This window comes from Lytechinus variegatus, chromosome 11, assembly GCF_018143015.1.
Source record: "Lytechinus variegatus isolate NC3 chromosome 11, Lvar_3.0, whole genome shotgun sequence".
NCBI classification, from domain to species: domain Eukaryota; kingdom Metazoa; phylum Echinodermata; class Echinoidea; order Temnopleuroida; family Toxopneustidae; genus Lytechinus; species Lytechinus variegatus.
In genome coordinates this window covers 16078389-16098379 of record NC_054750.1, presented here as the reverse complement: position 1 = coordinate 16098379, position 19991 = coordinate 16078389, and the positions used below count along the sequence as shown (strand labels likewise).

General features: G+C 35.6%; 1 protein-coding gene across 1 annotated transcript; it reads left to right on the top strand.

The window, feature by feature from the left end:
* LOC121424504 (transmembrane protein 272-like) lies at positions 1 to 11748 on the top strand. The gene is made up of 6 exons (XM_041620218.1): positions 1 to 186; positions 2414 to 2525; positions 3547 to 3657; positions 4691 to 4750; positions 8556 to 8771; positions 11487 to 11748. The coding sequence occupies exons 1-6, from the start codon at positions 157 to 159 to the stop codon at positions 11672 to 11674; spliced, it is 717 nt and encodes a 238-aa protein (XP_041476152.1). The 5' UTR covers positions 1 to 156; the 3' UTR covers positions 11675 to 11748.
* Positions 11749 to 19991: the final 8243 nt, after the last annotated feature.

Below are 19991 nucleotides of genomic sequence, written 5' to 3'. Positions count from 1 at the left end.
ATCTTTGCTCTTGAGAACGAAAAAACTTTTGGCGCTGATAGCTAGCTAGCTATAGATGATCATAGTCTAGATCCCTCCAGATCCTCGGCATTCAACTCAGTCAATGCTCATTTTGAAGTGACGGGTGACCGGTGATCGATTTGTTTATTATTTGAAATGTCTAATTCTCCAGCACGTGAAACTGATGTAAGTGTTGTTTTTTTTTTAAATCATATGACGAACGACACTGTCGTTTTTGTAATTGTATTGACTTGTCGAGTACGGTACGGTATAGTACGGTAAGAAGTTTCGCTGCCGTGGCGTCGGCGGCGGAGCTACCTGAGTTATGGTACGTGAGAGCTAACAATAACATGTAGGCCTAGGACTAGGATATCCCGACACTTAAAGCATATCATTCATTAAGCAGATAAAACATAGTAATTTGCTTCAGATTTTCTCAAATTTCGTGCATTCAATACTGAAGAATAGCAAAAATTGTTGTGAATATTTGTGCTTGACTTGTCTTTGTATTATTTTTTGTTCATTCTGACTGTCATGACTGTCTGAGCTGAGTCTGTCTCTGAAAAAAATGATTGACTGAACAACTTCCAAGTCTAAACTTAGATTAATACGGTAGAAGAGTGAACACTGAACTGAAATTTTGTACAAGTCAAGAAAATCATACAGATTTCCACTCACTCTCTTTCGAGCTTAACCTCGCATCAAGAACCGTGTTTGGCAGCTGGTCAGTCCTAGTGGCATGTGGATAGTGGGTCATGCCCGCATTCTGCGACGTCACTTCTGGCGTCAACACACGACTTCTAAGTTTTATGGCTTTATTTTTCTTAGACAGCTGGCAGCCATCTGTTTTGAGGAGTTTTTAAACATTTTTAATTTTTTTAATTCTCCTACTTTTAATTCTACACAGACGGCTCACGATCATGCAGCTGCCATTTCCCGCGACGGGGCACGTCCAATTTCGTCTTTATTTCATAAAAATATATAGAACCTAAGAAGAACTGGACCAAAATAGAGATTATTATTCCATTTTGGCCTGAAATGCACCAAAACAGCAAAAAATAAACTTAAAAGGGGAAAAAACAGTCACTTGATCGGCTGTCGAGCGACTCGAACTTCACTGGTTTATCCGAACTTGATACATAAACATTTGGCCATTGGCTGTACAGATCGAGTTAGAACTTTGTTCTCTTTGATTGGTGAGTGGAGCCAACGGAGTTCAGTGGAACAACCAATATAACAGAGGCCAAACCTTTTGGTCTAGAATGTGGCAGCATTTAATGAACCCTTAACAATGAGTTGTCTAAGCTGTTCTCAAAGGACCATTACTTGGTCAGTTTATGAAGTGAAGAAAGACTTGAGAAAAATGGGGGTTGGACTACAAAAAGGTCAACTGCTCATTTTATGGAATTGCCCTTTGTTAGAGGATCCAAGAAATAATTCCCAAGCGCTATCAACCCTGTATCGCCCAATAATCCCTCTTATGTACATTTCACCTCCGCACGCTAGCCTGAGGGTTAGACCATAAACAGCAGCTGTGATATTACATTTATAGAAGCTCTGCCTTTAGGGGGCCTTTCAGAATTAAACTATTGTATTTGATATTTAATCAAGTTATCAAAGTCATATTGTATTGAAGGACAAGTCCACCCCAACAAAAAGTTGATTTGAATAAAAAGAAAAAAAATCCAAGCATAGCACTGAAAATTTCATCAAAATCGGATTTAAAATAAAAAATTTATTACATTTTAAAGTTATACTTAATTTCACAATTAAGACTTAATATGCACACCCTAGTGGGTATGCAAATGAGGAGACTAATGATGTCATCCACTCACCATTTCTTTTGTATTTTATTACATGAAATAGGGAATACTCCATTTTTCTCCTCATTGTCACTTGAATGAAAGGAATATTTATTATCAACTGAAATATTTTGTGGAATAAAGAGAAATTCATATTTCATCTTAAGTTCAATTTTAAGGTACGCAGACATGGGGCCCCCTTCATAATAATCTGCTCATTCCAAAAAGCATGATTTGCAAACACAACTCCTATATTGGCAGTGAAATTGTAACGTATGAGGAAATAGAGTTTTAGGTCACTAATCTCAAAAAGTAAACGGGGGGGGGGGGAATGCATTTTATCAGAGATAAAACTCTATTTTCATTATAAAAAAAACACCTTTATTTCTCATTTCATTCACTGTAATTTTTTTTGCTAATACTTTCCAGAGTACTATCTGAGAACCTGGAACAACTCTGAGTGATCTTCTTGAACCTTGAAGAATTAATACCTGTTGCAGCTCTTTCTGGGAGCAAGACTGATTAAACCATAGTATGATATGCTATGAATCCCGCTCATCTTCTCATACATGTAGATTTTCTATTTCTCATTTTCCACTTTAATGTTACAGGATGTGGAGGTAGGAATGAGTCTGACAGATAGCTCTTCTCCACCCACCCATGGGGAGGGTAACAAAGCAGAAATTGAACTTCCACCCCCATACAGTACAGCTGCAGCAAGAGGTAAGGGACATTGCATTGGGTGATTTCAAGTTCAGTGTTGACCTTTTGGTGTTGGTGTTTGGTCAATTTGTACACGATTATAACACCAAAAATAAAATGAAGATGGTCCCTAAAAGTCACTCACTATTTGTTGAGATGTCAATAATGTGATCTGGATCAGTTTTACAAACTATGAATAAGTTGTGGAGCTAGGGGAATCAATCCAAATTTCAACACAAACACCAACACCAAGGGCAACACCAGACTTGAAAATCACCCATTGTTTGACTATTCAAAATTCACAATTGGTCAGTAGAGTGTGCAAATCATAGAAAAGTTCTTTAATTTGTTCAGTATGCCTATCTTTATCTGATTGACAAATTAATAAACCTCTTTTTTTTAGTCTTTTATTCTTGGAGCAGTAATCAAAACATGAAATTGCTTTAAATAAACCATAGATGATATTTTAGTTGTTACAATCTATGTATTGCCCTAAGTTACTACATGTACATGTACATCACAGTACTTAATAGTTTGACCAATTTGAAATTTCCCAGTGATAGCGGATTGTTAGAAAATACTAATATCCATCAAATATAAGACACTTCTACTGGTGCTCCATAATTTTCATCCCTGGCCTTGCTATAAATTTCAAGAAATAAATTCCTCCCTGGGAACCCATTTTCCTCACCTAGGTCAAGTGTAGAAAATGCAGGTCAATGCCTTGACAAAGGGTATGAATACAAATATATCAGATATCCACATTCATTTATGAACATAAATATCAGATATATTTGTATTGAACAGCCCTTTTTCCAAAATCTACAAAATCTGCAACATTGGAGGAGCTTTAACATTGCTGTGAATGTGAATTTTTCAGGGCACTTGAGAGCAATTTTTTTTTTTTTGGGGGGGCAAAATTGCCCCAAGATTCCATGTAAATTCTTTCAATGAATTGCACAATATGAATGAAATAATGTATCAACTATCAGAGCATATGAAACATACATGGATTAAAGTTTATTATCTGTTTTGATGTCAGGTGCCCCACCTTCATACAGTTCTCTTTATGGTGACATGCAGACTGCGAAAGGGGAGTCCAAAAATCCATTTGATTACATGTTGAAAGTATGGAAGCTGATCCTCCGTTTAGGTAAGTAGTAGTACAGCATACTGGTATATCTTTGAAAAATGTCCAGTTTGTTGCATCTGTTGAGTAATCCCGTCCATCACCTTTTCATTGATTGCCAATAATAACTTTTAAGCAATATCTCGCATGTCACTTCAGGGCCCTGTTTCATGTAAAGCAATGGTAACTTGTATGGAGTCCTTGATTTTGATTGGTTGTACATCGTGGTTCCAATCGAATGACAAAGTTACCATAATAGGAGCTTTTATGCAACAGGGCCCAGGACAAAATCTTCGGATTGGTTCAATTGACCCCAGCCCTTCCCCATGCATACAGTCACATAATAGCTCAAATTTGTTTTCAAAAGATGATGTGAGTATTACTTCTGTAAGTTAAAGGTACTTTCTACTAGGAAAGCTTTATTCTGAATATTGTGTATAGTGTACATGTACTGAAAGCATTACTAATTCATTTCAAATTGTGCTTTGACTTAAAGAAATTGTCCCCTCCATCCCCGGCATAAAAAAGGTTTTACTTTCATTGATGTACATGTTTATTATTTATCTACATAATGATAGTGAGGGCTCATTGCTTCATTCTTTCATTCATTTATAAAATGTAGTTCAACCTAAAGACAATAGATGCTAACTTCCAATAATTAGCCAAATGTAACTGTAAGTTGCTTTATGTGGAACAGATACTTCTCAGTAATTTCAGTATGAGCTGAAAGTATCTTGAAAAGAGATTGTCCACATTCATGCACACCCTGTGTGTATGTAAAAAAAAGGTCATTACTGAGTTACTGAAATGCAGGGATTAGCAGTAGCTTGTAATACCCGGGGGCCGTTTCATAAAGCTGTTCGTAAGTTAAGAGCGACTTTAAGAACGACTTGTGATCCTTTATTGTGGTAAATGGTATATTCATTGGCGATGGTTACGTGCGTAACGCGCGTAAGAAAGGATCACCAGTGACCCACCAGTAATTTGTTTATTCATGAAATAAGGTCATTACTAATATATATATATATATATATGTTTTTATCACTATGTCTTTCAGCTTGTGTCACCAAATTTATGATTGTAGTCCTGACAGTACCTCTTGCCATGATAATAGTCGGTGAGTACTTAGTTGATTTAATTTCTCTTCACAATTTCTGTATTAAAAGAAAAAAGAAATAGACATTTGTGAAGTCCTATCTATCTAGATACTAGTCTATCTATTCCAAGTTGCACTATTTATTATGATAGCTTAGCTCTATCTCCTGATCCAGCACATCCAGTGAATTAATCCTGCCAGGTACCCATTCATCTCACCTGGGTGGATTGCCGCACAATATGGGTAAATTTGTTTTGCTGAAGCAAGACATGCTGTGACTTGGATTTGAACCCATGCCCCTGTGATTGAAAGACAAGAGCCAGAACCACTAACCATGATGTGCCCACACCTGATTTGGATTATTTTATGGGCATTTTGTTTTTATGAACAAAATATTACATTTAATTTTCAAAAAAACTATTTCTGTAAAATTTTTCATTTTGGGTGATTATTGAAATTCAAAATGAAGAACTTTGCACCGATGAGAGGACACATGTGACCTGTCCCCCAAAACCAACAATTCGTCAAAATTGAAGATTGAGATTTTTATTGAGCTTGAAAATTCATTTCCTAAGCTGTAAAAAGATATATACAGTAATATGTTAAAATTGATCCAACAATAACCATTACAAGTATGTGATTGAATGCAGAGGAAATTCTGCAAGAGCTTAAAAAATAAGGGGAAAACAAGGTTCGAAGTTTGGGGTTCACTCAAGCATGAGATGTGCATACTGTGTAATCTCAAAGAATTTTTTAAGCAGTCTGAAAATGTAGTGTCCAATAAACTCTTGTATCTTTTCTTTTATTCAGCTTCACGGCTTCAAATTTTCATAGTATGAAGAAAAATTGCTTTTCCAGATAAGCTTTTTTATTTTTGGATTTTGGAGACTTAATTACTATTTTGGCTATTGACAGAGAACCTTACCTGGCGACTTATTGATGGTTTTGGGATGGTAGGTCACATATTGTAGGTTTTTTATCACTTTGTAATTAAATTACAGTGTTGCACTATGTATATATTGCATTCTGCAGCAAATTTTCAAATGTAAATCAGATTCTATGGCCAGTATTCTGAAGTCAGGTTTAACTTAGACCATGGTCTACCTCAGTGCTAAAATTATGGAGAGCCTAAAAATGTCAAAATGTTCCTTATATTGTACGTTTCTTATGTTTACTTTGCTATTTCCTAACTCATGAACGGTGCAGAAAGCTTTCTTATTTATCCTTCTGAGAATGATTTGAGAGAAAAATGAACTGATACATTAAAATAATACTAAGAGACTTATGTCACTATTTGCTATCCATACTTAATGACCCGTATAAACTCAGGTTAAAGTTCTGGTTTAAGTATGGGAAGCCAAAAGTACAAGAAATTTTATTTAGTTGCATGTTTCTTATGTTTACTATGCTCTTTCCTGATTCATTGATGGTGAAGACAATCATCTATTTATACTTCCTAGACAATTATAAATGATTTGAGATCCAAATAAGCTAAAGTATGATATCTCTACTGTTAGTGATTTATGTAACAATGGGCTATCTATACTTAAACCACAACTTTAAACCTGGGTTTAAGTTAAAGCTGCTATCAGAATATGGGCCAATGAGTTTAAACCAGAGTGTGAATTAAACCAGACTTCAGAATGTTTATTATTAGTTGTGTTTATCTTTCTATCTTCTTTTTCGAGTAGTACTCTACCATGTAGTTATTGCTTGATCATAATCACTTTCACACTAAGGCACTGCAAAGGCAATGGCTCCTGTGGACCAAGGGGGGGGGGTCACGAAGCATCCTGTCAGATCTATTCATCATGGTTGGCAGATTGTAAATCACGTTGATTAAATTTTGATTAAAATTGCATGTGTACACATGGTCATTCAAACTATTGCTTGTAATTATTAATTGTTAATTGAATTATTGCCCACGTAGTGGTGGAGACTAAAGCAAAATCACCTGAAATTCATTCTGCTTGGCAGAGCATGAAAGATCAAAGCAGATATAAATTTACACTTGTGCAGCATGTCATGCGTGGCATACTTTACAAATGAGTGTATTTGATTTGATTTCAGGCAATAGTTGGTGATTGCAATGTATTTCAGGTGGGGAGAGTGTATCCTTGGTCTTTATAAAGAATTTCTTTGGATTTGTACACATGTGTAGTATTCTTTCTTGGCACTCTTATGTTTTCTACAATTTGACAAATGAAATCCCTGTGGGCCTGCCTTTGTATGTTTCTCATTGATCAATGACTGTGTAAGTGAGGACACAGCATTTGCTCCTGCAAAATTTGCTCTGGTATTGATATCTTGGAGGGCATAGGGTTCGAGACTTAGAGTTAGGATTGTATTAAATTTTTCTTGGTTTTGAATGATATTAAGATATGGATTGCATTTGGATTTGCAGGTTAGATTTGGAGGTTAGCTTAAAGGGGAAGTTCACCCTGACAAAAAGTTTATTGTAAAAATAGCAGAAAAAATAATAAAAAATATTGCCGAAGGTTTGAGAAAAATTCATCAAATAATTAAAAAGTTATTAGAATTTCAATTATTTGATTTGTGACGTCATATGCGAGCAGCATTCCTACATAGCGAATGGTAAAAAATCAATGAAATGTCATTTTCTCAGAAAATTGAAAATGGTTTTCACTGTAACTTTTGTATATCAATAGACAAATCATTTCACACCCGATCATGAAAAGAAAACAAAATTAAGTCATCAGGAACCATACAAAATTTGAAATTCATACATTTTATATTACATAACACATGGGGCAGCTGCTCGTTTATGACGTCACAAATCCAAAATTTTGAACTCTAATAACTTTCTTACTCTTTAACGGATTTTCCTCAAACCTTCACCAATATTTTTTACTATTTTTTCTGCTATTTTTACAACAAAGTTTTCTTCAGGGTAAACTTCCCCTTTAACATGCATAATTTCCATCGGAGCAATTGTCACTAGAGCAAATATCATGGAACCGTCTAAGGAGCATTTGAAACATTCCATTGTCATGATAGATTAATCTCTTCCATTATTAGCAATTACATGTAGTACTCAATCCTCCCCATCCCGGTAATAAGCATTTTGAAGAGCTATTTCTTGATTATGGTATTAGTGCACAGGATAGTGGATGTATAATTTTTTTTTAATAATAATAATAAGTGACATTTATATAGCGATTATCTCATTGTGTCTCTAAGTGCTTTACATGTGCATATTATTACCCCGTTCACTGGATCTAGTCTGATGGGCAAACCCTTCGCTCGAGTTGAGGGTCTGAATGTGCAGCCTACTCATGCCTTGTGTACTAAAGGCTCTCTCGTAACAGCAAGTTTTGTATGTGCTAGTCTTTGCGTGGAGGCACACTTGTTGATCAAAGTTCCAATGAGGGTCTGTGCTTGCAGACTACACTGGATCCTGGCATGCCCGCACACAAACAAGTCAAGTCAATGTATGTACTTTCTCCACTCCTTGTGGAGCATTCCAACAATATTTCAAAGACTCAATTGCTAGGCATGCTACATATACTTTCGCATCATATCAGGTACCCATTTAGCACCTGGGTGGAAAGTGGCAAAGTGTGGATTGATGCCTTGCCAAAGGATGCTAGGCCGCGCTGGGATTCAAAAACACGACCCTCTGATTACAAGGCGAGATTCAGAACCGCTACACCACGATGCTTCCACAATAAAGAACATATCAGATAGGTTTGTGTTTTCCCCATTTGTTCTAATAGTTTAGTTTTTCCCCAATGTTTAATTTCAGGTCTCTCATAGAATCATTCTCTAATTGTCCTGATATTTTTTTTTCATCTTTTCATTACAGGTGCTGTGTTTTTTAATGACTGCCCCACAGACAGAATCATCCCGATCGTCCTGATAGTTTTAGGTGCAGCCTACATCACTAAGACATTCATGGACCTCAGATCGAGGTTAGAGGTCCGCAATGAAGACGAGGTCGGGGCCATCAGGAGGAAGGATCTCGCCCAAAAGATTGCAAGCGTAATCTTGGGACTCTTTATTCTTGCTTTCTTCATTGCTGGTATGTATAGGATTTGCAAGCTATCTCTCTCTACCCTATAACTCTTTGCAATATGCTTTCTAAAACCACAGGTTTCTGGGGGGCTGTTTCATAAAGCTGTTTGTAAATTACAAGCAACTTTAAAAATGACTGGTGATAATGAATACTAATGAAACTTTGGTGCACATACATGGAGTTTACCGCAAGATAGATCACTGGTCATTTGTTAAGTCGCTTGTATAATACCTACAGCTTTATGAATTTTCAAAGGTGATGTGGCAATCCATAAAAATAATGATGATTTACTAACAGAATCGATATAAACCATTTAAAATGAGTGAGACACAATATCTATGTACGAGCGCACAGCATATGATTAGAGCTTGAGTATGACTTGCAGGCATTTTTTCACTGTTTTAATGTGGAATGTTGGCCAGAGTTGACAGAAGCTAGTCAGCACCGGTGAAATGGAAACAGTAATAAGCTGACAATGTTGGATCTCATCTTGTAGGAGCATAAAGAAGGCGATGAGGGTTTTTAAAAATCTGCAAGACATATTTGATTGGCGCATTTATGTTTATTTTGCATGATAATGCATGATAAAGCATAATCATTTTCAAGATTAAGTGAAATCTGATAAATTCAAATTAAGTTTTTTTAATGAATAGAGCGTCATGCAATTTCAAAGTGTAGTACTAATCTCTTAAAGACACATTCTTGGTACACAGAGAAATACCTGCCTGTCTGCTTCCCCAGTTTTCTGTTTTCTAAAACGCATTTTTTTTGTTCTTCAGTGTTGTAAACATAAAATTCTATTTAATTTTACATTGATAAATATGATATACAAATTGTATGTAAATAGAAAAAGTTTCAACATAAAAAATATGTGTGTTTCCATAATATGTGTAGACTGTAAAAGGCAGATAAATTGTGGTGAACATATGCTAACAGCTTGATACTGCAAATTTTTCGATTTTTTTTTTAAGGCACATGTTTTTGTCTCACCTGCGAAGCAAAGTGAGACTATAGGCGCCGCTTTTCCGGCGGCGGCGGCGTCAACATCAAATCTTAACCTGAGGTTAAGTTTTTGAAATGACATCATAACTTAGAAAGTATATGGACCTAGTTAATAAAACTTGGCCATAAGGTTAATCAAGTATTACTGAACATCCTATTAGAGTTTCATGTCACATGACCAAGGTGAAAGGTCATTTAGGGTCAATGAACTTAGACCATGTTGGAGGAATCAACATCGAAATCTTAACCTGAGGTTAGGTTTTTGAAATGTCATCATAACTTAGAAAATATATGGACCTAGTTCATGAAACTTGGACATAGGGTTAATCAAGTATCAATGAACATCCTGCATGAGTTTCACGTCACATGACCAAGGTCAAAGGTCATTTAGGGTCAATGAACTTTGGACGAATTGGGGATATCTGTTGAATTCCCATCATAACTTTGAAAGTTTATGGATCTGATTCATGAAACTTGGACATAATAGTAATCAAGCATCACTGAACATTTTGTGCAAGTTTCAGGTCACATGATCAAGGTCAAAGGTCATTTAGGGTCAATGAACTTTGGCCGAATTGGGGATATCTGTTGAATTCCCATCATAACTTTGAAAGTTTATGGATCTGATTCATGAAACTTGGACATAATAGTAATCAAGCATCACTGAACATTTTGTGCAAGTTTCAGGTCTCATGATTAAGGTCAAAGGTCATTTAGGGTCAATGAACTTTGGCCGAATCGGGGGTATCTGTTGAATTACCATCATAACTTTGAAAGTTTATGGATCTGATTCATGAAACATGGACATAATAGTAATCAAGCATCACTGAACATTTTGTGCAAGTTTCAGGTCACATGATCAAGGTCAAAGGTCATTTAGGGTCAATGAACTTTGGCCGAATTGGGGATATCTGTTGAATTCCCATCATAACTTTGAAAGTTTATGGATCTGATTCATGAAACTTGGACATAATAGTAATCAAGCATCACTGAACATTTTGTGCAAGTTTCAGGTCGCATGATTAAGGTCAAAGGTCATTTAGGGTCAATGAACTTTGGCCGAATCGGGGGTATCTGTTGAATTACCATCATAACTTTGAAAGTTTATTGGTCTAGTTCGTTAAACTTGGACATTAGAGTAACCAAGTATCACTGAACATCCTGTGCGTGTTTCAGGTCACATGTCCAAGGTCAAAGGTCAATGAACTTTAGCCGAGTTGGGTGTATCTGTTGAATTACCATCATAACTTTGAAAGTTTATGGATCTGATTCATGAAACTTGTACATAAGAGTAATCAAGTATCACTGAACATCCTGTTCCAGTTTCAGGTCACATGATCAAGGTCAAAGGTCATGTAAGGTCAATGAACTTTGGCCATGTTGGGGTTTTTTGTTGAATAACCATCATATCTCTGTAAGTTTATTGGTCTAGTTCATAAAAAGAGGACATAAGAGTAACCATGTATCACTGAACATCTTGTGCGAGTTAGAGTAGTATGCAAAGTCAGCACTGCTGCTATATTGAACCGCGTGATGCAGGTGAGACGGCCAGAGGCATTCCACTTGTTATTTATTATAGTTTGCTTTGATATTCATGGTTTGTCGTGCATTTTTTTATTACTGTATTTATTTTTTGGCCAAAAATTATGCTCTCCATTCAATTCTGGGTTCTTCACAAATTTCTAGAAATCAAATTTCCTACCACCCTTTGTTTTTCAGGAAACTACATCGTCTTCAGTATCTACAATGTTGTTGTCATGGATGATGCGGAGAGCCCGAACTACTGCAATCCGATCCTCTACAACTTTGCCTTCTGGATCATGATTGTTATCTACATAGTAGGTACCCTGCTCTGCTGTGGTGTCTGCTGTGCCGCGGGAGTGGCTTCGTGGAGAGCAGATGAATAAAGGGGAATGAAACCTCTGGAACAAGTAGGCTTGTGTGGAAACAGAAAAATCAAAGAATAAGAACAAAGAAAGTTGGAGAAAAATAAAACAAATAATGAGAAAGTTATGAGTATTTGAATATTGCAATCACTAATGCTATGGAGATCCTCCCATGGGCAATGCGACAAGGATGTGAGGTCACATGTGAGCAACTTTCCCTTTGATGGACTGTGGAATACCCCCAAAATGTCGCTTTTTGCCTTTTCTTATGGTGATACAAACTCTTTATCCATGATGTATTCTTTAAAAATCTGTATTACATGCCCTCCTCTAGAAAGAACACACGATCTACTGATAGATGTGATAAATAGATGAGAGGCAGTTTCAGTGCAATATATACCAGAATAATGGGGAGAGTTGTTCACAAGTGACATCACACATCTTTGTCGCATTGCCGATTTGAGGATCTCCATAGCATTGGTGATCGCAATATTCAAATTCTCATAAATTTATCATTATTTGTCTGATTTTTCTCAAACCTTTGTTGATCCGTTTCTTTAATTTTTCTGTTTTCACACAAGCTATCTTGTTCTAGAGGTTTCATTCTCCTTTACAACTTGAAGTCTCTACATTCTCGTCATTGGCTCTCATATCATTGGCTAAATGTTTGTTTTTGTAGCATATTTTATGTTTCATTCCTTTAAATAGAACCAAAAATACAGTATGTTGACGTTTTTTAAACTAATGATGTTTTAACTATCTTATCCTCTCTATGTACTACATTTGGTGTGTTTTAGAAAAAGGCACTATAGAATAGTTAATGTCATTATCATGATCATTATTATTATTATTATTGTCAAAGTACATGTGTGTTTATGAATGAGTACTGCAATTCATTTAATGATTTTGTACCCTGTGTATTGCATTCTTTGAGAGGAAAAAAAGCACTCGGCGATTCTTGATACATTTGATGTACATAACATTTTAAGTATGTATTATATATTCATGCTACTGTATATAACTTACATGTATATATACACAACAAAAAAAGTAAGTCCCCCCCTAAACAAACATCAATAATTTCCGAACCAATGTGAGTTTTTGATATATTTTTACATGAGCGTGTAGGTAATTTTATAAGCTACCATATGAGTAAATGTTGTGGATGTATCTTACGTCATGCTTCAGTGAGCACCGTCAGAAGGCAAAAATGTCACTTTTCAAAAGTCACAAGCAAAATATCACGACTTTGATTCCATTGTATTGGAACTAATTCCACATTCTCATCATGAAAACTAGTCAGAAGGCTTGAAAAGGGTACTTTCTAAAAGACGATACAACTTTTTAAGCTAAATTTCACGGTTGAATAAACTCAAGTCCAAATTTGCTATAATTGGATTTTTACACATTTTTTTCAATAAAAAATGCTAGAATATGATGACAGTTATTTTGGGGAAGACTATCTCCAACAATATTCACCGTTTCTCGGTTCAATGAACATTTGTTGGAAACAAAAAATGCGATTTTCAAATATCGTAGGCAAGTATTGCTTCATTTTTCTAACTGAAAATGATCTTTTCTCAACTTTTTTGTTATGTTCATGACCAATTAACATGCTTCAATGATTCAAAGGTGTCAACTTAAACATTTACGCTTGAATGAACATGTGGAATGTGATTAGCTCTTTTTTACGTTATTGGAAAAACTGCAATTTGTAACTATGGATATCTGTCACACAACTCCTTGCACAGTTCATTTGATTTGATTTTCATGAAAATCCCGATGTTTAATGCATCAGTGAGCACACAATATTCGAAAATTATGCAAATGAGAAGAAAGTTCAAGGCCTTGGCCCCACTCTCTACCGAATCGAATGATTATTTTGGTGTGTGCACATTTTGGATAGTGTTACTCTGAAGCCATGTGCGAAGTTTCATTAAATAACTGTTGGCAGAAGTAACAAAAACCGTCCATGAAACAAACCCTCATTTCATATTTGTTAAAATTTTGACTTCCTCTCTCATAGACTTGTGTACATTATGGGTGCATATGATTAAGCATACGTAAACCCCTTATTCAATATGGTGGAACTTTTTTTCAATACTGTCTTTAGCAATGTCGTTTGGCAGTAATGTTTATCAACCTATGGGCAGAATTCTGTGCAAAAATGAAATCGATTTGCTTGTTTATGGATGAGTGAGCACGCATCAAAGTGGGAAAATTGGTATTTTCAATGACACAGACTCATTTTAAAGGGTAATAAAGTGAATATTGGGGGCAAATTTGGTTTGAAAGGTGTCTTTAATTGCTGTTGTTTTTATCATCCATCATTTCTATCACCAAACACTTTCAGAACTTTAGCCATTTCATGGTTGAGCGAGCACATTCGAAATTTTAGGAATGAATACTCTTTATACTGCATAAATGTATTCTTTTCCTAACAATTTCTCAGGATCAGTTGAATGTATGGACAGATCAGTGGTGGATCCAGAATTTTAAATGGGGGAGGGGCCTATAATCGGGGGAGCCATCAACATTTTCAAATTTTAACATGATCTAACAAGCTGTAAAAGATAATACCCCAAAACCCTATGATGACACGTCACAATACAGGGGCCGCAGAGCAGTTTTTAAAGTGGGGGGGCTGACCATGTCAAAAATCACAATCGTATTACATTTTTGTACTTGCTTATGGAAAAAAGTGGGGGGGGGGGCTGAAGCCCCCCAGCCCCCCCCCCCTCCCCGCTTCCGCGGCCCCTGCAATACATCGTGCTCACTCAACCATGAACATACAATATCAAAATTTGGTCTGAAATGGTTAAATGATGGATAGTAAAACAGCATAACACTATAAAGTTCACCTAAAAACAATTTTTGCCCAACTTTGTATTTGCACAATCTGAAAAACGACTCTTGTGACTTTCAAAAATGGTCATTTTTAATTCAATCTTTAATTACTCATGCATGACTCAACCGATCAATCTCATTCGTGGAGTTGCTTAATGAGTGTATAAAACCACCCATGAAATATCATATCTCAAAATTATTTGGTTCAAAAGTTACAGCAGTTTGATTTAGGGGGGACTTACTTTTTTTGTTGTATATAGTATGTAGGTTCATATAGGTTATATTTTACAAAGTTACCAAATCACTCCAATGTTTCACTTCTTCAGCTCTTTCAAGCCTTGCCTCTTTCATCAGTCTGTGAGTGTTGAGTTGGCATGGCAACAACAGTGTCTCGGGTATGCACTGTAGTTTTATTGCCTCCGTTTCATGAAGCTCTTCTTAAAAGCTAAATGCAAACTGTGACAGTCAGTTGTGAGATTATCATCATATATTTAGGTCTAGTATGTTTATTCAACTGAAGTGTGGGAAATAACAATATCTAAAAGAAGTGATCACATTGATCACTAACAAAGATGAGCACATGTGGGACTATGGGATCAAATTCTGGTTTGCCAGCACACGATATATCCACTCTCTCCACTCCCTAGGGAATATCCCAGCAAGAGCTTCCAAGCTCCTCTTTATAATCATACTAAATTGGATTGAGCAGGCTCCCTCTTGGTCCCTATTATACACTTTGTGGTGAATTCTATGCAATATGCCATTGTTACTCAATTTTTATGGAAACGTGGGTCCCGTTTCATTATGTCATGGGAACAAAAAATACACCATTTATATAACAAGTTGATTATCAGTCAATCAAATCAAATGATTTCAGTAGCATTAGACTTTTTTTGAAAATTTGTTATTATAACAAGTTTTATGATATTGGTCCCAGACACTAGTGGGTATGGTGCCATAATTATTTGCTATTTCTCCTTGATTAATTATAAATCACAAATTACAATCAAATTTTTCTGAATATTTGTATTTTAAAATTAACCTTCTGCCAATATCTGAATGTTCTGACTGCCATTAGTGATGTCAAAAGCTGATTTTGCTATTTTGAATTTTTAAAATACATGAACAATTAATACAAGTAGTAATATTGTACAAGTCTCAGCTTGTACATGTAAGTGTATTTTTTGAAAATTTGTTTTCATAACAAGTTTTATGAAATGGGTGCCAGATACTGGGTGCCATAATTATTTGCTATATTTCCTTGATTCATTGTAAATCACAAATTTTATTCATTTACAATCAAATTGTTTTATTCTGTGTGTTGTAATAATAACTTTTCTGCCAATATCTGAATGTACTGATACTGACTGCCATTTTAAAGTCGAAAGCTGATTTTGCTATTTTAAATTGTTAAAATACATGAAATGAACATTTAATATTCAAGCCTCAGCTTGTACATGTAAGGGTAATAAAAAGCAGTGTAATTGAATTAGTTTCAAGCAAAGGGTCTTGGGTTTAGTTAACAGCCATGTCTTTTACTTTCTTCAGTCATCAGCAAGAAAGTTTTCCACATTATTGCTGTACTCTACCCAGGTGAAGTGAATAGGCACCTGGCAAAATCCAGTCTTTGAATACTGTGCTCTGAGTGACAGTTGGAGCCAAATTGAAGGTAATTTACTTTTGGTTCCAATGGCAGGCTGAGGTCGGGTACTTTTATCTTTAGCTGTTGAGATAGATGATGTAAGTGCTTGTTTTGGAAATATTAATTTACTTGAAATGATCAAATCCCATTACATTAGACTAAAGAGACCAAACTTTTGTAGATTTGTTTGTGTTTTTCCAATATATATTTTTTTCTATGTTAAGAGGCTAATAGATACAAAGAGGCTATAAAACAAATTACTTGAATGTGGAACAAGCATTTTTTTTTGTATGATAAGGACATTACACAGAAAAAACTTGTTTGTGTTTCAGCATTTTTTCCCATACCTATCCTGGCGGACCATGATAAAAACATCCCCATCCCAAATTTGGAGGGAATTGATCCATGAGGGACTAGTAGAAATTAGCCTGCTGCCAATTACAAACCAGGGCTGATATTCAGTTCGATACTAAAGCCAGAATTTTAAGTATTTCATTCAGTATTTCGCTTAAATCTAAGTCAGCCACCTCACGTGCAGATTACAAATGTATACGCGAGGCCAACCATGCTACTGACTTCACAATGGCTATTAGTAAACACTTGCTTAAAGTTGGCTTGATGAAGTGAAATACTTAGAAGAGAATTGATTACGAGTATAAGTATTCTGCTTGGCCAAGTAAAATGCCTACTCAAATGGTACTTTCAAATGAATACTGGCCCTTGCCAATTTTCACTGATTTCAATAGGCCAGTTACGTATTTATTTGACCATACCTCCGATGGCGGCGGCAGCATCAACATCAAATCTGAACCTAAGGTTAAGTTTTTGAAATGACATCATATGGACCTAGTTCATGAAAATTGGACATAAGAGTAATCAAGTATTACTGTACATTCTGCCTTGGTTTTAGGTCACATGACCAAGGTCTCAGGTCATTTAGGGTCAATGAACTTAGACCATGTTGGGGGAATCAATAACGAAATCTTAGCCTACGGTTAAGTTTGTGAAATTTCATCATATCTTAGGAAGTATATGGACTTAGTTCCTGAAACTTACACATAAGGATAATGAAGTATTACTGAACATTCTGCCTGAGTTTCAGGTCACGTGAACAATAACAAAAGTCATTTAGGGTCAATGAACTTTGGTCATGTTAGGGGTATTTGTTGAATTTCCATGGTAACTTAATTTTTATGGAGCTGGTTCATAAAACTTGGACCTGAGAGTAATCAGGTTTCATTAATCCTGTGCAAGTTTCAGGTTGCAATGTTCAAGGTCATTTAGGGTCAATGAACTTTGGCCATGTTGGGGGTATTTGTTGAATTACCATTATAACTTCGAAAGTTTATGGATCTATTACATGAAACATAGACATAAGGGTAATCAAGTATAAATTATTGTTTTGCATACATCTTTGATCACACGATCATGGTCAAAGGTCATTTGGGTCAATGGACATAGTATTATCATATGAATTCCAGCAAGTACTTAGCTTTGAGAAGTTACATTACCATTGTAGTCCGTAAATATTTGAGTGAGGCTAACTCTGATTGACATATGATGTCACTGCAAGAATGAGATCTGAGCTTTCTTTTCGTAAGCATGATGAAGATTATTCTTTCAAAAACTAATAAAAAAAATCTATGAAACATATTTGGATACTTAAATAGCAAATAGCAACAATTGAACTGTGAATAAATAAATTTCATAGTTTAAGTGGTCCTTTGAAAAGTTAGATAAATTGTATTGATTGCCCTTTTCATATGATACAATACAGGATCTGATGTTATACAATATGATAGTTTTCAAGCAAGTTTGACTCATGTTTGTAAACACTGATTTTACTAGTCTACAAATGTAGTCCCACATCTGCAGTGTGTACCACAGCTAATTCAAGGAGTCTGCATAGCAGACTAGGTCTACTGAGGCAGAAATTGCTCGCTTCGCTCGCCCTTTCAGGCTGGTTTGCTTCGCAAACCAGTAGCAGATCCCACCTCACGAGCCATTCAGAGTCTGCATAGCAGACTAGATTTTACTGGAAACCAGAGATTTAATAATCCACTTTCACTGTCAACCTATAGATGAACTAAAAAATGATTTTGTGCCTACTTACATTTCTAGCTGCTATTTAGCAAGGTGCATGTTATGTGGAAAAAACACATTTTGATATAATCATATGTATACAAAGAAATCTTTAAATACTGGTAAATTATATTTGTGCAACAGTATTTCCTTGCAAAAGGACATTATGCAATTTGTTTCATATTTATTTAATTTATTTCTTTGAAGTGCTTGGATTTGAATAGTCTATCATATTGTAAATGGTATACACAGAGATGTAACTCCAGGGAAGTATTTCATGAAACAAGTAGTTTTTTATGTGAGCCATTCCAATGCAATGATTTTGGTCACTTATAACAAGTAGCCATTTAAAATCACTGACTTTTTTCTTCATGAAATGCTTCCCAGTATGTAGACAATGGATGTTGTAGGGCAGATTAAACAATTATATCTATCCAACCTATCGACACTAATGTAATGAAAAGAACATTCTTACCAAAAAAAATCTTAAGAGTAGATGAACATGATACCTTTTATATTACTCTGAGTTTCTTTGAATGTAGTATGATAATGGCATTTAAGAATTTATAATATGTTATTATCGGATGTAAGTATAATTTTTAATATGCTATTTTGTATGTTTGATTGATGTTATTTTGATATATATGGATCATAAATCATATTCAGAATGTTCTATTACCTTTTTTACTTCTTGTATTAAAGACTTTACAGAAAATGACTTATGGAAGTCACTCCTGCTTATGTATGTATGATTCAATACTGATTATTTTTAACAGGTAAATAAAATAGGGGTATTGCTGAAAGGCACCTGGATGTTGAGGAGATAAACCATAAATGTATTTGAATTCTGGATTTGAAAATACATATGTAAGCACAAGGCAGAAAAGGGAGGGTGTGTGTGTGTGAAATGAAAAGAGAGAGGGAGAGAAGCGGTTACTAAAAGAATTTCTGATTAGAAGAGAGAGAGAGAGGGGGGGGGGGAGATGAGAGTTATGAGGCTTTCCAATATTTTGTTTTACCCCAAATCGACAAAATATGACTAAATCGATGGGATGACCAACTTTGTCAACTATAAATTATGGAGAGAGATATGGGATGGGTAGGGGAATGGGAAGAGGGGATCCACAAGAGGGATGTTCATGCACAATGAATTGTCAGAGATAAACACACCAATTTAAAGATATATCTGGCAATGTATCTATACAATAATATCTGTTACACTGTCCTTGAATTTGGTCTGATTTCCTCATGTGTTAAGTGGAAAATTCATGAATTTCTGGGAATAAGCAGAATTATGATATCATTGAGAAAATTGAACTCGTTACAAAGTACACTTTAAAAAGATATTCAAAAATTTTCAAACACTTTTGAGTAAAATATCCATAATTTGGATTAACGTCCGTTTGAAGTGCATTCTTTAACTCGCTCATGTTATCATCCCCTCATATTTCTAGCACGTTCATAATGACAGAGCAGTGTTTTCTTTTGGGGGTAGTCTTGGACCAATTATGCCCCCCCCCCCTCCACACACACACAATTCTTATCCCTCGAGGTAAAGAAAATTCATTACAAAATCACATTTTCCTAAATCTAAATGACAAGTGAGTGTGTTGTCTACAAACTGAAAGGATTCTGTGCCTGTCATATCTCACCCCCCCCCTTATTTTGTAACTCCCTTCTCGGCTGAAACCTCAGTTGCCCGTCCCGTATGTTACACGGTCAGACCGCTGTGACGCTGTCCCACTAGTTTTCCATAATTTTTTTCCC